Source organism: Phyllostomus hastatus, unplaced genomic scaffold, assembly GCF_019186645.2.
Source record: "Phyllostomus hastatus isolate PE091 unplaced genomic scaffold, TTU_PhHast_1.1 phas_contig_34, whole genome shotgun sequence".
NCBI lineage: Eukaryota > Metazoa > Chordata > Mammalia > Chiroptera > Phyllostomidae > Phyllostomus > Phyllostomus hastatus.
This window is the reverse complement of record NW_025333857.1, coordinates 5,279,750-5,300,487: the sequence shown is the minus strand read 5'-3', so window position 1 is coordinate 5,300,487 and position 20,738 is coordinate 5,279,750. Positions and strand designations below refer to the sequence as shown.

Genomic DNA, 20,738 nt, shown 5'->3' with positions numbered 1-20,738 from the left:
TCTCCCTGTCTTTGCCTGTACGGTTGGTTTTCAAATTACTTAAGTTATCATAAGAAAAATCAAAGTGAAACAGGTTGACACTGGGGAGTTCTAAAGAGCTCCAGGTGCCTGAACATGGGAGCAGAAAAGACCTTCCTTTACAGGGCAGCACTAGGTAGGTACTTTGTACAATGAGGTCTCCATTCCTTTTTCCCTAGGAACTAGGATCAGCCTGTCCATTCTAGCTTTTTTCTGTCCTTTACCTAACATTCTTCTCTCCACAGATGTTCTAGTGGTATGATCTACACAGCTTGCTCATTTTATGCAATGGAAACAAAGGCAGAAACAACAGCAATGCTGTCTAGTTACACATACACATGATACAAGAGCTATAAGACTAGGACTACATTTTATAAAAATGATGTGTGCCGAGTAGTGTTTATATATGATAAATCAATGTAAATGATAACTACGAATCAGAGTTTCTATCTGTGGAGGGTGCTCTGAAGTAGTATGAATACAAAGATGTAACTTTATCTAGTTGAATAGAAGGCTAACAAAACAGAACTTTTGAAATCATTGGAATTCTGAAGACCATCAGAAATATTTATAAACCCAACACTATATAAGTTAAAATTACAGAATATCTAGACTTTGTTCTCTCTCTCTCTATAAGCTAGATAAAGCACAAAATTATTTAACTTTTTTTCACTTTGTTAATTAAGCATTAGTGCCATAGACCAGTTTAAAAAGAATTCTGCCTAAATAAACTGATAACCAGCTTCTCTCTACCAAATAAGTTTCTATAACTCAAGTCTTAGAGAGACTATTCTAAGTTATTAAAGATTAGTTACATATATGATTAACAAATCTCTTGGCTGCAAAAGGTTATCACTGCGCCATAGTAATTTTAGCTGGAAAAAGGAAAAATGTGTTTCTTGAGTAATAATAAAAATTTATTTTACTTTCAATTTCCTCAACTAGGATGCAAAGAAAAAAACAAAAAATACATCTAAAAAATTAGCCCTATTGATTTACTTGGCTTGAATAAATCACAAACTGCCACTTCTGGTAACTGGTAATGCTAAAAACTACTGATTTATAGAAAACAATAAATAAGGAAGTAAACAAGGACAATATATCTCTGCAACAGAAAAAAATGAAAGTTATAAGACTTATTTTTTTTCCACATACAACCCAAAGCTACCCAGTAAATATATCTCTAATATCTTACAGCTAAGGATACATAATAAAGATTCCAAATTGAAACTATTTAAGATGACAACTTTCTGATGGCGCCTGCAACCATTCATCACTGAGGCAGAATTACTCCAGGGGCCAAAGGACTCATCAAATACAGGATGTAACCTTTACTCTTTAGATCCTGGATTAGATAAATTTTTCTTTCTCCTATCTGTAAAATGAGGGTAAGCTGAAACATTGTGAAAATTTATTATTGGTAAATGCTAATAATCTTCAGGTAAATGTTATATAAAAATAAAGTTCTTGATTCATACCTTGTTTTAGTTCCAAACCTTCAGGTTGCTTGTTCTCTCTCAGGGATGAAGTAGAATCTATACAGATATCTTGTCTGAGGAATAAAAATAAAAATATTTTTTAAAATGACATTTAATCAGATAATATTTACAGCTCCAGATTCAAGAATTAAGTTAGACACTTGGGAAGACACAGTGAATTCTTCTCAGCCTCCAGGGAACCATTTACTGCACTCTGGAAACTCAGAAACATGTATACAAATGTCAGAAACAGCAGCTATGAACTACTACCAATTTACACAGTATACTTCTTTGTAAAATGAAGGGGCAAACCTGAAAGAAATATGGAGGTAATTTTTTCTCCCTTCCAATATCCATCATAGTAGCTAATGGGAGAAATCACAGATAAAGCCAATAATTTTTCAAGTTCAACTGTTAAATTTAATGGGTACTTTGCAAACTATTTTACATTCATCTAATTTTGTATCTCAAATGCTTTGATGTCTACAGTATATGGGAAAATATTTTATATGTCATATACATATAGAATCAAAGTAAACAGATTAAGTTCAAGAGCATGCGCTAAAAAAGTTTTGACTTACCATGTTCTGCAACAGAACTGCAAACTGAACAAATGTTCTTTCTTAGAGGGTATTACACCATCTTAATATTAATACTATAAATAGTTTCCAGCAACGGTCAACTTAATTTCAAATATTCAAAAGGATTATTTTCTTTCAAATAAATATCCATTACCTTCTGAGAATTTTTATATATACATATCCTAAAATTAACATACTAAAATTATTTAGGAAATTTCCCTACTCGCAAAACTATTTCTTTTTTAAAAAAGATTTAATTTATTTATTTTTACAGAGAGGAAGGGAGGGAGGGAGAGAGGGAGAAACATAAATGTGCAACAGAAGCATCACCTGGTTGCCTCTTTCATGCACCCTAACTAACCAGGGACTGGCTCCGCAACGCACACATATGCACTGAGTGGGAACTGAACCTGTGACCCTTCACTTTGTGGGATGACACTCAACCTACTGAGCCATGCTGCTCAGGCTGACAAAACTATCTCTATCCACTTAACAACAATTCCTTAATACCCAAAATATGAAGACATAATCATTTCATTAAGAAGTTTACAATATTATTTCCAGTTAACATACTTGGAACTTATATGTTTGTTCTATATTAAAACTCTACTAAAACATGCCTACTAATATAAGCATGAATTCAAATAGATTTTACAAAATAATCTAAATTTGGTATTAATTATAATATCTAAGAGACTTATAATTGAGATAGCTCTGTATTGTGTATTTCTTTCTGTCTAATGCCCCCTACTCAGATACTTTTCTTTCACTGGAATGACTGGTAGATCCCAGGGAGGATATCAACAATGCTTCTTGGCAATCCAGGGCACAGTGAATGCAAATATACTACATTAAGAGCTTTCCAAAGAATAAAGTTAAAACGTGCTACCTCAAGCCTTATAGTCAAATTAGACTTTAACTTACTTGGTAGCACTATTCTAAGTATCTTCCTTTAAGAGAAAATGTTTGTTCTTATACATCCTCAATGGACACTGATTTCTTCTTCTAAACATATACAACTAAATTTACAAAAAATGATTTAAGCAAAAATGTAATGTAACATCACCATTAAAAAAGGACCATAAGCATATGAAATACCCTAAGAAAAACACAACATCACCCATGTAATATTCTAGTAAGAATGAATAACCTATATCATGAGGTCATATCATCAGAAAATCCCCAAATGGAAATGAGTAATGTAATTAGTGAAGTTATACTGTATTGTGGTTATATAAGATAGAATACCGCCATGCTGAGGAAAAGCACAATGTAATACTGAGTGGTATAGGGTCTGTATGTAACTTAGCTTCAGATATTTGAAACACACACACACACACACACACACACACGGGTGCAAATGGAATAAAACACAGTTATAGGTAAATCTAGGTAAAGGGTGTATGTAAATTTCTTGTACTACTCTTACTCTTGTGATATTTTACTATGACAAATTATTTCAAACAAAAATCTTTAATAATAATGCAGTAAAATGCATTATTTTTTCTTTGTCCAAGTCCCTCAGAGTCCCTTCAAATAAAACTGGATTCCTCTAAAAAAAACTATTTGCTTTCATAAAAAATTTATATTAGAGACCAAAGTAGACTTTTATAATGTTCTGTTTTATCTTAAATTGGGCTTTATCAGGCTGTTAAAGAAAGTTACCAACAGAACTTCAGACTGTAGGTATAGTACACCACCTTGTGTCTAAAAAGTGGAAAAGTAGATGATTTTACATCAGTACTTTCTGAAGTTGAAAAAAATTTCATTTGAAATTTTAAAATCTAGCTATGTTTTCCAAGATGCAGACTTTTAAACTAAAATAATCATATACTACATTCAGAGTTCTCTAATATAATTTAAAGATCTTCACCCAAGAACATGAAAAGCAAGATACACACACACACACACACATACACACACACACACCCAAAAGGTATCCAGCCATTTAATAGGAAAAATAGAGACATTTCTTAAAGAAGATATAAGAAACACTGTACATAGGACAATGACACCTCAGTCCCCTTCAAAGTAGGTACCTTGGGACCTCACACAGTTCTCCCAATTGCCATCACCTGCCCCATTCTATTTTCTTAAACCTTATGATAGTCTGAAATCTCTTCCCTTTCAAAGGTGATTTTACTTTTTTGGAAAAGCCTGAAGTCACAGGGCACCAAATCTGGGCTGAGTCACCTGGGTGATTTGATGTTTTGCCAAAAAACTCTTTAAGAGACATGATGCATGAGTGAGCACATCGTGGTGATGAAGCTGCCAATCACCAGTTGCCCATAGCTGCAGTCTTCTGAATCATCTGAATAGTTTCCATGGAAGAATGTTCAAGCTTAACACAAAATTTGATGCAGATTCATTGTTCTACTCAGTTATTCTGAATGTAACAGCCACACAGTACACATGCTCACTCAATGGTGTCTACTCCCCCACTAACTAGTACAGTGAAGTCATCATTGTTCACACATGCACATTCCAGACCACTTTCCTTGGCTGCCTGGTTACACTGATGTAGCACAAACTGTTCTCATTATATGAAAGGAAATGTCTTAAACTATAAGAGGATTACATGTACATATGAAGTCTTTTTATTTCTAGTTTTATGAAAATTAAAAAAAAAATCAGCCCCAGATAATAAACTAGGTGTTAGTGTTAGGAAAACACTAACATGAACATCACTAAAACACTAAACATCATATAAATATATTATATATATATATATATATATATATATATATGTGTGTGTGTGTGTGTGTGTGTGTATAAACATCATATAAATATATTTATATATATATATATATTTAAATGATGTTTAAATATTTCTGTTAAACAGTTTAATCCCTAAGAATTTTATAACAATTGGGAAGAGAGAACAGAGAGAAAGGGGGAAGGAAGAGAGAACATTGCTAAATCTGGTTTGGGTTAAGACTCTTGCAATAATTTTTATTATACCTCTTTCCATTAAGAAAAAAAGCTCTTTTTAAAAAATTTTAATTGCCTTCTTCTATTTGCAATGCTCTTTTAAAAGCAGCTTAATTTACAATCTTTGCCTTGAATTTTAAGTGAGTTCAGTATCTATCTGTGGGATTTGAGTGCTCAAACCAGTATCAGTCCAAATTTCTTATTTTTACTCCAAATACATTTCCATTCTTGATCCTTTCTGTGATTCAATTAATTTGGTTTTTTTTTTTTTTAATAAGAGTAATACACTGGGGAGACTGCAGATCTTAAGAACAACCATGTGAATTACTAAAGGCTTATAATATATTTATAAGTAGAAAAAGAAAGTTAATTTCCTGTCTAGTTAAAAAATACTGGAAGGTATCCTCAACACAAGGATAAAGAGGACCAAACTAGCCAGATTCTTCCCATTTTACAATAGCTAGTCAGCTGACAGAACAGGCTAACTGGCATAACAGAAGATATAAACTGATTATCTTCACTCTCCCGGGAGTAAAAATAGAGGCTGAATGAAGCCACCTATTATCCTGAGTTTTCTACTATTAAAAATTAAGAGACAGGCCCTGGCTGGCATAGCTCAGTGGATTGAGTGCGGGCTGCAAATCAAAGTGCCCCAGGTTTGATTCCCAGTCAGGGCACATGCCTGGGTTGCAGGCCACAGCCCCCAGCAACCGCACGTTGATGTTTCTCTCTCTCTTTCTCCCTTCCTTCCCTCTCTAAAAATAAAATAAATAAAATCTTAAAACAAAATTAAGAGACAGGCAAAGAAACTAGAGTAGCCAAAGCAATTCAGAGAAAGAACAACAAAATTGAAGGATGTACATTAATAGATTTCAAGACTATAAAATTACTGTAATATTGGGGAGAGTATAAGCATAAATTAATGGAACAGAATAAAGTCCAGAAATATACACATACATATATAGGAAACAGTTTTTGAACAAAGTTGCAAAGGCAATTTAGTGGAATTGAACAAATGATGCTGGTATAATTGGACATCTATATAGATATAATTTTCAATTCAAATTTTGTACTGTATACAAATATTAATTCAACATATTCACAGCTTTGGCTGGTGTGGCTCAGTTGGTTGAAGTATCATCCAGTACACCAAAAGGTTATTTATTGGTTTGATTCCCAGTCAGGGCACATATCTAATTTGCACTTTTGATCCCCAGTCAGGGTGCATAGGGAACGTAACCAACTGATGTTTCTCTCTCACATGGACACCTCCCTCTCTCTCTCCCTCTCTCTCTCTCCCTCTCTCCCTCTCTCTCCCTCTCTCTCTCTCTCTCTCTTCCCTTCCTCTCTCTCTAAAAATCAATGGATATCCTTGGATGAAGATTAAATAAAATAAAAATAAAATAAAAAAATTTAAAAAACCCCACAGACCTAAAAAAAAATGTAAACACAGAAAACTTCTGAAAACAAAACAAAACAAAACCTTTGTGATCTTGGGTTAAGCAAAAATTCCACCAAGAGCATGATCTATAATAAAAAAAATAATGGATGAGCTACATTTCACCAAAATTAAAAACATCTCCTGTTCCAAAGTAACCTTGAGAGAATAAAAGATAAACTAAAGAATGGGAAATAAAGTGTGTGCGAGTCACATATCTGAAAAATGATTTGTATCCCGAATACATAAAGAACTCCCAAATCACATTAATAAAACAAAGAACTCAATTTTTAAAATTTGTTAAAAAATTAATAGTCACTTAACCAAAGGAGACATACAGATGGCAAATAAACACAATACTGGTGTGGCTCAGTGGGTTGGATGTCATCTTGCAAACTGAAAGGTCCCCAGTTTGATTCCCAATCAGGGCACATGCCTGGGATGCTGGCCACATCCCTGGTTGGGGGTGTGCCAGAGGCAATCAGTCAATGTTTCTCTTGCACATTGGTATTTCTCCCACTTTCTTTCCCCCCACCTTCCCCCTCTGTAAAAAAAAAAAAAAATCAATAGATGCTCAGTATCATTAGTTATAAGGAAAAGCAAATTAAAACCAGAACTACGTAACTATTAGACTAGTTAAATCAAAACAACTGGTAAATAGACCTCTCAGACATAGTATCAGGGAGGATACAGACATGACCCACTGATCCCATAGGTACTTGGCGAAGAGAAATGGAAAACTTATGTTCATACAAAAATTTCTATTTGAATATTTATAGTGGCTTTATTTGAAATTATCCTAAACTGTAAACAACTCAAATGTCCCTTCATTAGTTTTCTATTGCTGCCAAAACAAATTACTACAAACTTGGTAGTTTAAAAGAACAACATAAATGTATTATATTACAGTTCTGTAGGTCATAAACCTGGCATGGGTCTCAACAGACTAAAATCAAAGTGTCTGTAGGCTGCAGTTCTTTCTGGAGGCTTAGAGGAGAATATACTTCCTGGTCACTCAGTAGGATGGCAGAATTAAGTTGAGGTTGAGGTTGTAGACCTCCTTGAGGTTGTAGAATCAATGTTCCTGTTTTGTTTTTTTTGCCGAATGTAAACCAAGAATCATTCCCAGCTTCTAGTCAAGGCTTTTTCATGTCACACCTCTCTGGCCTGCCCTTCTGTCTTCCTCTCCCAAATTTAAGAATCATGTGATTAGACTGGGATAATCTGGATTACCCAGGTTAATGGCAGGATAATCCTACCATCTCAAAGTCCTTAACCTTAACCAAACCTTCAAAACTCATTTTGATACATAAAGCAACAGATTCTTGGTTTCTAAAGATTAGAGGGTAAACACCTTTGTAGGAGTCATCATTCTGCTACCAGATTACCTCAAGTGGGGAACAGATAAACAAACTAGGGTTTACCCACAAAATGAAATACTATGTGCTCAGCAATAAAGACAAAGGAACTACTGACATACAGAACAAAGTGAATGGATCTCAAATGCCTTCATGCTAACTGAAAGCAGCTACACTCAACAGTATTGTACTGTACTGCCTATGTACGGTGTTATTTCATCTATGTGACATTCTGGGGAAAAAAAGTATAGGGACAGAAATCAGATCAGCCATTGTCATGGGCTGGGGATACAAAGCCACAGGGGAGGTTTCTGGTGTGATGGAACTCTTCGTATTGTGACTGTGATGGTAGATAAATCCATTTGTCCAAATTTGCAGAACTGTATGGTAAGAAAGGTGAATTTTGCTATATCTAAATTAGTCATTATTTTTTAAATTGGGGCACAACAAAAGGTTTAGCACAGGTTCAGCAAAATAAAATCATACAGTGGTAAACTATAAATTTCAAACACTATGGAATGAGGCAAAATAATCTTAATGTTTTTCAAATGGCATTTCCAAAGAGCAAATAAATCCACATCTCTAGTGTGTCCCTTGGAAACCTTCGTAAGCAAATGACAGCAAAATTTAACTCTTTCTTCTATTTCTTGTCCCCAAATAATACAATTCAAAGAAACAGTTACCATTCTACCTTTCTCTGATCTACGACTGTCTTAAGGATTCATTCTATGATCTGCTCCCCTACAACTCCAAGTTTTTTTGTGAATAGGAAATTCCCTAAATAGGGGGCTCTATTCTATGTAAGAGTAACTAAAGGAAATCAGAGGAGTCCTCTTTCTTCTATCCTTATATTCCTATGTTTTCAAATCTTTTTACAATTCAAAAATTAACATGAATTTAAATTGTAAACACATTTAAAGGTGTAAACACCCTACTACTTTGAACGTGGAGACCTATCTAAGCATTACTTCATGATGTTGTCAATTAGTTGGAATACTTTTGATAAAGGTTTTCTAAAAAACTTATCCTGTTAGTTCTGATAAACTTAACCCATTGTGTAGAATACTCTTATCTAAGTATTATAGCTTAATGGCAACATAAAGGACATGAAAACATAAGTGAAGTAGATAACCAATTTTTTACCTTTTACCAGACTAAAAGCTCTCTATAATGCATCTGTGTTAAAGACAATTGAGCTTATAGAGTTATGTCAATATAATAAATCACATTTGTGAGAAAAATCCTTTTATCCTTTAAACTTTATGTACTTAATTCTCTTGATTTAAACATTTTATAATAAATGAAAAATTAGACACTTATAAGCAACAAATTGTTTTTTAAAAAGCAGCACAGTAAATAACAATTAAAAATCATATTGGATTATTTCACTTTCTTTAGGCTTTCATAAAAGAAATGAGAAGAGAATCCACAATGATCATCAGTGTAAAGTGGAATTTTAGGAATAGTTATTGTTAACAGATTCAGAATAAAAATTCCAAAGCAAATACAACATTTTTCAATGTTTACCATATGACAGGTACTATTCTAAGCACCTTAAATCTTCTCACATCATTACAACCCTACGGAATAGGCACTGATATTACCCCTGTTCTCCAGCAAAGGAAATTAAGGCCCAAGAAGGTTAGGTAATTTGCAAGTTCACAGAGAAAGCTGTGGAGTTCTCCTGTTAAAAATGGAGGCAGTTTTACTCTAGAACCTTCACTCTTTACATTTATGTAGACTTTCTATTACTTACAGAAATAGTTCTCTAAGTAGTAATATCTAAAAACTATATGCAGCCACATACTTAGCCTCGATACATATGGCTATATATATCTCAAAGTGTAGAGTGAGTTTTCACTCAGAATCTGACCTCAACACCCCAGAGGAAAATACTTTTTTATTGGGGAAACTAAGATATGCTATTAAAATCATCAAGACAGAATTGTTATTTTAAAAGTTGAAAATTTCAATAGAAAGACAGAAATGAACTACAAAAGAGGAATAATCTTCAAGAAATGGCCTGAGAAGTTGGGAGTGAAAAGGTTGAAAAGCAACATTTCTTTTTTTCTTTTTTTTTTAAAATATTTTATTTATTTCTTTTTAGGGAGGGGAGGGAGTGGGAGAGAGAAAGAGAGAGAGAGATATCAATGTGCGGTTGCTGGGGGTTATGGCCTGCAACCCAGGAATGTACCCTGGCTGGGAATCGAACCTGGGACACTTTGGTTCCCAGCCCGCGCTCAATCCACTGAGCTACGCCAGCCAGGGGAAAAGCAACATTTCTAATTGTGTATCTTTTTACATAATTTTGTACTATTTCAATTTTTTAACTATGCTCAAGTATTTGCCTACTTATTAAAAACAGTTAATAGTATGTACGAGAAAAAAGATGAAATAAAATGTAAAAGCAGCTGACAAAAGATAAATGCACAGAATAAATTTAGTGAATACCTGAAGTCTAATCAGATCTATAAAAATATTCTTCTGTGTGAATCCTTGATAGTTGAAAAGGGAAATATGGCAAAATAAAAATTAAAATAGGAACTTAGAGCTCCTACTGTAAAAGTTATAGCAAAAAAATTCCAGATGAATCAAAGATTTAAACATTAAAAAACCCATAAAGTTAGTATTAAGAAAGTATGAAAAATACTTTTCATAATTTCAGACTAGAAAAAGCCTTTTCCAGATATAAAACCCAGAAACCGTAATAGGCTGATAAAATTAAACTATGTTAACATGAAATATTTATGCAAGTAAAAACAAACAAACAAATAATAAAAGCCATAAACAAAGTAAAAAAAAGCAATAAATAAAAAAATAAATGTTAATTCATATCACAAACAAATTAAGACCAAGGTTCTTTACATACATACACAGAGTAAATAAGTGACCAATAGTTTACAGAAAACTTAATAGCTCTGTGATAAATGGAAAGATGGTCAAGTTCACTCACAATAGGAGAATACAGTGGGGGTGGAAGGTAAGGATGGCTGGGGTGGTGGGGAGGGGTGGGGGGGAAAGCCAGAAAACTGTACTTGAACAATAAAATTTCAAAAGTATTTAATAAAAAATAAATAATAGGAGAATACAAATTAAAATTCCAATGATATATTATTTTTTAAACGATTACATAAACAAAAAGCAACATGTCAGGTAACATTATATTGGCTAAAGGATATGAAAGCATCATGTACTCTATTTGAAGGGGAGGAGTATAAATTGGTTTAAATTCTATGTGAGTGAGTATGGTAATACCTATTAAAATTTCAAAGGCCCACACATCTGAACCAACAATTAACTTCTAGGTATTTATGCTACATATAATCACAGAAGAACAAGATTACTTATATAAAGAGATATTTATAGGATTTGCAGTAACAAAAGAGAGTAAACAACTTAAATGCCTGTTGATAGACTGTTTACATTTTTCTATATCCAACAATGGAATAGTTAGCATACAGTTATGTATAGGAAGCATTGTATGTTCTAGGTAGAACAAAATTCAAGAAAAAGACATAGTATTACATGGAAAATAAATTAAGTGAAAAAAGCTACAGAGCAGTGTGCACAGTACACTACCATTTGTGGAAAAGAAAAACTACACACACACATATATTTGTAAATGTATGGAATATTTCTGGAAGGATATACAAGATACTACTGGTTTACTATGGCTGCTTATAAGGGAGAATGAGGAATAGCAAAAAGAGAGAGACTTATTTTTATCATATACTTTAAAAAATGTTGTACTATATGTATGCATTTATCATTCCAATAAATTAGCTGTTAAGAACAGGCACTAGATAAATGCCTATCTGGGAAAATGTTATTTTCTGGAAATTCTGAAATAAATATTTAGAATCAAGATATCTATAATTCGCCTTGCCTGGTGTAGCTCAGTGGATTGAGTGGGGCCTGAGAACCAAAGGGTCGCTGGTTCAATTCCTAGCCAGGGCACATGCCTGGGTTGCAGGCCAGGTCCCCAGTAGGTAGGGAACGTGTGAGAACCAACCACACATTGATATTTCGCTCCCTCTTTCTTTTTACTTTCCCCCTCTCTGAAAATAAGTAAATAAAATCTAAAATAAAAGTTATCTATAATTCACTTTACAATACTTCAAGAAAATAGAAAAGGATATGAAAAATTATAATAAATGTTAGACCTAGGCATATACAGAGATTTCATTACATGATTCCACTTTTGCTTGACATGCTTGTATATGCTTGGCATGTCTCAATAAAAAGGAAAAAAATACAGTGAAATCCCTTTTATCTCAGATAGGTTATGCCATTTACCTGAAAAATTTTTATTAATGCAGAGAAACACTTTTAAAAGTTTCATGTATAGTTTAAGCATTTCAGATTAACAGAACAGAAATGTACCTTCATTTTTCAATCTTCTGACCAATCTTCTGGTCTTACTTTTAATATGAATCCATGGAAAATAGTTTAGTCTTAACCTACTCACATGAACCATTTCTACTCTTGGCTTATTTAAATAGCAAAAATATGAGTTTAAAAAATAAAACTTAATATTTATACAGTATCTCCCAAAATTTTATTATTGTTACCACATAGCTAACTGACAACTTTCTGTCAACTCCTCTTTGAGTTTTTCCAAAGCATTCTACTTGAATCAACTGCCCTTTCATATTGATACTTTATCTGCTCCTGCATTTAACTAAACTGGAAACAAACATGAATGACTCTTAGTAAGCAAGCAGTTTAAATGGTGGGGGAAGTACACAGGAATAGTAACAGTCATTAAGAAGTTCAGCACACGGTGAACATTAGTGAATTTATTTTTCAAATGAAACAGAAAGGGCAAGTAACAAAATGAATTACGTAAGTGGCTAAGAAAAACTTACATTTTTAAAACAGTGATGAGGAAACAGCAACAAAAAGAAAGGAAAACTCTACCAGCTAACATCTAACCCAGTGCTTAAGCAGCAGGGTGAAGCAGTAAACTGACAGAAAAATGACAATAGATAGTTTCAAAATTACAGGTAGGTTTCTGTAATAGAAAGAATAAAAACTGTGTGTATATGTATAGGGACAGTTACAAAACAATGCTTCCTAAGTCCCTCAAAGTTCCCCGTGGGAAACATAGCTGCAGTTCAAACGAAGATCCCATCTAAAACCTGAGAAGCTCACTCTGCTGCATTCTAAGGAATGTTCTTGAGATTCTGGAGAGGTGCCTATCTGCTTAACATTTACAGTAATTAGGTCAAGACTGGCTTCAAAGATATCAAACTGTAAGAAGCTGGAAGGGACAGAGTGGGTGAAAGGTATGCAATGTACATTGAAAATTTCCATAATAAAGTTAAACAAGTAAGCAACTGGTACAAAACAACAGCATAAATTTCAGAGTGGATTATGTGAGTTGGGTAAATCACAGATGAAATTCTGAAGTGTATCATTCCCACCAAGCCCGGGGCTTGGGTCTACCTGAGGCCTATTTTTGTATCTATTGATAAAAATGCTTACTTAATTATGTACTGTAGAACTATGTTACCCATTAATCCAACTTTCCAGAGCACTATAAATTTTATTCAAATATTTATTCCACTGTATAGGGGAATGTTCCATGTGACATGGGAAATGTAGCCCAGCTCCCACTCAGAAAGGCCAGTGGACAGCGAGGTCTGGCGCACAGGACCCACACCCACAGAGAGGTTCTCCTGTGGGGAATCAGGCCCATATTGTACCTAGGCTGCTATGAGACTTGCTTTTGCTAAAACTCCCTCACCCTGGATTGAGGAAGCAAATGTTTACTGCATATCTCTAAAGTAACTTCCTAAAATCTGTGTTAAACCTTCCCAAGTATGAAGTGTAATCAGTTCCACCACTTTTCCCCTTGATCTGTAACATCCTTCTCTTTGAAGTAATTAGCAACATTCTTTCCTTTGTAATCTGTAAAAAATAATCATCTACAGCTAACCTGTGCACAGTAAATGAGGACCATCCTTGATGTAATGTACCCAGAAAAGCAATAAAAGCCTGTCCAGGTAGGGGTGGGGGCCCTCTCTCTCACTTAGAAAGCGGCCATGCTGTCCCTTTTCTCCACAGGATTTCTGTAGTCTGTGTGAATTTGTTCATCGCAGCCACAACACACAGACCCTGCTGGCCAGGATCCGTATCACCACTGAACTTGAACAATAGCAGTTTGGGGAGGACTCTTTTATTCCAAAACTCACTTTTATTGACACTTACTGAGAATTTAGCATTTGGCTGAATGCCATTACCCATTTGAAAGTTACTTATACTTACACATTCAAGTATGTGTTATTTATTGAAACAGGCTAAATTCTTAATGACAGCTGAATTAGAGCTGAACCTACAGGACAGCTCTAATCCACCCAAAAGGACATGGATGTTTTATCCTTATTAAAAACAAAAGGTGGTAAGCATCTGTGTCATGATAGTTCAATAGAAAAACCAATGCAGCTGTTAATCACTGGCTTTTGAATAAACTAATAAATAGCAATGGAGCTCTACCACCTACCACTGACAGGGTTCAGCAATAGAGGTCGCACACACAATTCCAATTGCTGGACTTGCCACCAAGATGTAGGCGTAGGTACATAAATGTTGCCTCCCCCCACAACCAAAAGGACAACAACCAATTAAAAAAACAAAACAAAACAAAAAAACCAGAACTGCCAGAAAATCAAACTGTATGGAAGAAGTCTGACAACTAAGGAGTTAAAGAAGGAACATTCATCCAGACTGGTAGAAGGGGCGGAGAGGACGCACAGGAAGGCAGTGGCTGGAAGACTGGGTAGTCCCACATTTGCATGCAGATAAACCAGGAGGAACAACTGGGGAGCGAGACAGACCACACAACACAAGGTTCCAGCGCAGGGAAATAAAGCCTGAACACCTCTGTCTGTAAAAACCTGTGGGGGTTGTGGCAGTGGGAGAAACTCCCAGCCTCACAGGAGAGTTCGTTGGAGAGACCCACAGGGTTCTAGAACATACACAAACCCACTCGCCTGCAACTCAGCACCAGAAGGGCACGACTGGCTTGTGAGTTGAGAGGGAAGTGACAGAAAGCAGGGCAAGAGCCGAGCAAGCAGCATTGTTCCCTCTTGGACCCCTCCCCCACATAGAGCACCATAATGCAGCAAAGTGGGTCCCATCCCACCCCTGGTGAATACCTAAGGCTCCTCCCCTTACAATGTAACAGGCCCGCTGAGACAAAAAAAATAAGGCCCAAATGAAAGAACAGATCAAAACTTCAGAAAAACAACTAAGCAACCAGGAGATACCCAACCTATAAGATGCAGAGTTCAAAACACTGGTAATCAAGATGCTAACAGAAATGGTTCAGTATGGTTACAAAATAGAGGCAAAAATGAAAGCTATGAAAAGTAAAATAAAGGAAAATATATAGGGAACCAACAATGACAGGAAGGAACCTGGGACTCAAATCAATGATTTGGACCAGAAGGAACAAATGAACATTGGAACCAGAACAGAATGAAGAAATAAGAATTCCAAAAAATGCGGAGAGGCTTAGGAACCTCTGGGACAACTTTTAACATTCAACATCCGTATCATAGGGGTGCCAGAAGGAGAAGAGGAAGAGCAAGAAACTGAAAACTTATTTGAAAAAAAATGAAGAACTTCCCCAATCTGGCAAAGGAAATAGACTTCCAGGAAGTTTATGAAGCTCACGGAATCCCAAAGAAGTGGGACCCAAGGAGGAACACACCAAGGCATATCATAATTATATTACCCAAGATTCAAGATAAGGAGAGAATCTTAAAAGCAGCAAGAGAAAAGGAGACAGTTACCTACAAAGGAGTTCCCATAAAGCTATCAGCTGATTTCTCAAAAGAAACCTTACAGGCAAGTAGGGGCTGGAAAGAACTATTTGAAGTCACGAAAGGCAAGGAACTACACCCAAGATTACTCTATCCAGCAAAGCTATCATTTAGAATGGAAGGGCAGATAAAGTGCTTCCTAGATAAGGTCAAGTTCAAGGCGTTCATCATCACCAAGCCCTTATTATATGAAATGTTAAAGGGACTTATCTAAGAAAAATGATCAAAACTATGAACAGTAAAATGACAACAAACTCACAACTACCAACAACTGAACCTAAAGAAAAAGCAACCCAAAAATAAACTAAGCAAACAACTAGAACAAGAACAGAATAACAGAGATAGGTATCACATGGAGGGTTATCCATGAGGAGAGGGAGGGAGGAGAATGGGGGAAAAGGTACAGGGAATAAGACACATAGATGGTAGGTACAAAATAGACAGGGTGAGGTTAAGAATAGTATAGGAAATGGAGAAGCCAAAGAACTTATATGTACAACCCATGAACATGAACTAAGAGGTGAGGAGTGCTGGTGGGATGGGGTTGCAGGGTGGAGGGGAATAAAGGGGAAAAAAATGGGACAACTGTAATAGCATAATCAATAAAATATACTTTAAAAAAAGAAGTAAATAGGTAGTTACAGAATAGTCACCTAGATGTGAAGTATAGTATAGGAAAGGGAGTAGCCAAAGAACTTACACGCTTGACCTAAGGACACGAACAAGGGGGCGGGGATTGCCTGAGGTTGGGGTGTGCTGGAGGAGGGGAGCAAAGAAGAAAAAATCAGGACAATTGTAATAGCATAATCAATAAAATATAATTTTAAAAAATTCCTATTGTTCCTCTCAATGACACAACTGATCAAGCCAGAGGAATAGCTCACTATTTTCAAAAATAAACATCGTAATGCAAAATAGTCATTTATCCCTCTATATTTACACAGTATGTATGCTCTTCTTTCCTTCTATCATTTCTAAAGTGCCTAAGCTGACTATAAACAGAAAACAGGAAGCTATTCATTTTAAAGGGTGGAATAACTTATAGACCATTTAAGAAATAGAACTATTACAATATATTAGAATTTAGTATATTCTAACTAATAATAGAGTACATTATTGTAAGAAGTAACATGTTCTAAATGATACCAACTTGCTCTTTTCAACCACTTATATTCTAAGGTAAGGACATTTCGGATTTATAAAACAGGTAATTAAATGGAGATTTTAAAAAATCCCTACCAAAAAATATTCACTTTACAAAACAATTTCCTATGAACTGTACTTGGTATTTAAATATCCTAGTAAACATAAAACAGTTCAATTTATATGTGTTACTTGAAATCTCTCAGACTGATTTAGAAATATCTTATTTTTTCAAAAGTTAATCTTCCAAAATTGGAACTGAATAATACTATTTTAGAACAGGACCATCTCTGCTAATAAAGTAGGAGGAAAGAAAGAAGAAAGGAAGGGGGGGAGGGGAGGGGAGGGGAGAGGAAAGGAAGAGTGGCTAGAAAAAATATCTCCAGGATATTCACAAAGGACCTGTTTTACAGTGTACCTTATTGTGAGAGCCTAGTTTTTTAAATTTCTTTATCTTCTAGAACTGTGATATTATCTCAACAGTGCTTATTATCTGCTGGGAAATACCGCTTCATTTCTACTGACATCTCTTTCAATATCACTTACTAAAAGTATATTAATTTAAAATTCATAAAAGTTAGTAGAGCAGTTCTAAAATATTGCCACGATTTCCCTACAGTGTTTATATTTTTACCCTTTATACATAAAACCTCAATCCTGATTTCTTTTATCACACTATTCAGGACTTAAATTTCATTATAAACATATTCCTTAGAGGATAATCAGCTCACATTATAAGCCAAGCTAACACCTGTTCTCATTTTTAGTGCTATTTTAGCTATAATAAAGCTTCTTTTCCAGCACATCTACAAATGAGATAACACCCTAATTCTACACCTCCATATGACCTTATTTACTTAAAATTGGTATTTTTGTTAAGCAACGGTCATAATCCGTTTCTTAATCCATAACATTTCCAATCCTGTCACAATACCTAACAGTTTTAAAACACTACAAAATTATAGACGCTAAAGATTTTCAAGTATCTATAGACTGTTTTACAAACTTGCTCATTTGCTTACTTAAGGTGAACTAAAGTGACAGTCCCATCCCTCACCCCTTTTAAAATTAAAAGTATTTAGAAACTATGGATGTCATACCTTCATAGTTCCTAAATCTCATTCCTACAAAAACTGTTACATTAATACTTGTTAATTTCAAGTTTTAAAGCAGCATATTGTCAAAAATTTCTCATGACTACCACTTTCTTATTATTTTAAATAGTAAACAAGAACTATGACAAGGTAAAATAACTGTTAAGCAAATAATCTTTTAAACAGCACCAGAGATCAAAAGAGTCTAGGAAGAAAAAATATACATTTGAAAGCTGATAGGATAAATATTGTAAACAAACATAGAAAGCTGGCAATGTGAAAGGTAATGTAGAACTGCAAATATAATTAAAAAATTTTTTTACTTCAGCATAAACATTTTTGTGTGCATTTGTATCTTAAAACCTTTAATGGTTTATAAGAAAACAAACTTAGATAACCCTATTAAATACCACACATGCACACACATACATACATACATATCTCATACTAAAAGTTGTTACTTTCTAGTATCTTAGACAATTCTATTAATGTTATATCTTTTCTAATAAAAACTAGAATAAAACAGCATAGGTTGGTGATTAAAAGAATTTACCAAAATTTTCATGTATTTTTAATAGCATTGATTGCTTTACCTAGGCCTACGTGAAACTACTTTGTTCGTCAAAGTTGGGATAAAAAGGTAAAGGTATATGTTTTGGTAAATAAAATACTGACAAACTGGTATAACTGGGTCCAAGGCCATGCTCTGGCCTTTACGTATTTTCCCTTCAGTGTCTCACTGTATAGAAAGACCTCTTTTACATTAACCAGTCAGGCAAATGAAATACTATGTAACCACTGAAAACTACATGCTACACAAAAAGAGAAGAGCTACAATCACTTCCAACTAATTTTTTGCTCTCCCAGGAAAAGGTGCTTGATCTGATTTTTCAATCAACTCAGAAATCCAGATTTTGGTGTGCAATCTGGATTTGGACACCTTGGTTACTAAATGTTGGAAACCATTTGCAAAAATTTTAGATGTTTAGATCAAACATCTGAGCCATCCTGATGGCTCTAGGCAACCTATCTATAACAGCTTATTTCTAAGTTTTAATCAAGTACCTTGCATTAGCTTTCTATTGCCAGTGAAACAAATTACCCCACATTTAGTGACTTAAAACAACATGAATTCATCCTCTTACAGCTCTGGAGGGCAGAAGTCCAAAATAAGTCTCAGGGCACCAGAATCAAGATGTAGGTAGTACTGCATTCCTTCTGGAGGCTCTTGAGGAGGATATATATCCTTGTCTTTTCCAGCTTCTAAGAGGCCACCTGCATTTCTTAGCTTGTGATTCCCTTCTCTATCTCAAAGTACATCACTACAACTTCTGCTTCTAGCATGCCATCTCTTTCTGCCTGTCCCTCTTACTTCCCTCTTATAAGGATTCTTGTGATTATACTGGAATCACTTGGATAATCCAACATAATCTCCTGATCTCAAGACCCTTGATTAAATCAATTCAGCAAAGTCCCTTTTTCCACTTGATATATTCTTTTATCAAGTGGAGGGGGAAGGAAGGAAGAAAGAGAGGTAGAAAAACATTGTTGTGAGAAACATTAATCAGTTGCTTCTTGCATGCGTCCCAACCGGGGAACGAACCCACAACCCAGGCATGTGCCCTGACTGGATATCAAACAGGCAGTGACCTTTCGCTTTGCAGGATGGCAACCAACCCACTGAGCCACGTGGGTCATGGCAAGTTTATATGGAACCAATCTGAGTGGCAGTGGCAAATGTAGCCCAGCCCGGTTTGGAAAACCAGCAAGTCAGCACATAGGAATGGGCCTACAGATAGATTTTCCCATGGGGAACCAAGCCTACATTGTACCTAGGCTGCTGTGAGGCTTGCTTTTTGCTAAAACTCCTTCACCCTGAATTGAGGCAGCAAATGCTTACTACATATCTTTAAAGTAATTTCCTAAAGTCTGTGCTAAACCTCCCAAGGATGGAGTGTAACCAGTTCAACCACTTTTCCCCTTGCATTAGCAACATCCTTTCCTTTGTTATCTGTAAAAAGGTAATCACCCAAAGCAAACCTGTGCATAGTAAATGAGGACCATCCTTGATCTAATGTGCCCAGAAAAGCAATAAAAGCCTGTCCGGGCAGAGGTTGGGACCCTCTCTCATTTAGAGAGGGGCTGGGCCGTCCCTTTTCTCCACAGGACTTCTGTAGTCCATGAGAATTTGCTCTTTGCAGCCACAACACACAGATCCTGCTGGTCAGAGTCCACATCACAAGTTAATAGATTCTTAGGTTCTAGAGATTCAGACATGGACATCTCTGTCTACAATATATGTGATCTAAAAGGGTCCTTTTTGTAGATTCTTGAGATCTTTTTACACAGATGATTACGTGGCATGGTCTGAATGTTTTCTGCCTTTCCATAAAGTTTATATATTTCAATCCTACCCCTCAGAGGTTATGGCATTACCAAGTAGGCCTTTTGGAGGTAAACAGGTCATGAGGCTGGAGTTCTAAATGGGCCTAGGGCATGAATAATAGAAACCTGATTTCAAAGGATATTGAAGACTTAAATGACTTAATTGATATAGACCATACTCTGAAAACACAGATCATAACTTCTGTAGAATATTCACATAAAATGATAAGTTTGGTCAAAAAACATCAATTAAGTCCCCAATGAAAAAGTTCAAGGATCATTCTGATTTTGGAGCAGTAAACTAAAATGAACAAATAGAGAAGTATACTTTCCCTTTCCACCAAAGACTAAAGATTGTGTTTCTCTGGCCAAGTTGAAACACCACAAATGTCTCACCAGAAAATAATGGAGCACACCAGGGCAAGCCAGGGCAGACTGGTACAGAAGTGAGCAGACCAGAGCAGAGTAGAGCAGAGCAGCAAG

At 35.2% G+C, this 20,738-nt stretch overlaps 1 protein-coding gene across 1 annotated transcript in view; it reads right to left on the bottom strand.

Annotated features, from left to right (window-relative positions):
- The window catches only part of CAAP1 (caspase activity and apoptosis inhibitor 1), a 63,436-nt gene that overhangs the window by 29,467 nt on the left and 13,231 nt on the right, over positions 1-20,738 (bottom strand). The window contains exon 5 of the mRNA XM_045840416.1: positions 1,497-1,570. Within this exon, the coding sequence (XP_045696372.1) occupies positions 1,497-1,570 (74 nt within the window). The remainder of the gene's footprint in view (positions 1-1,496; positions 1,571-20,738) is intronic.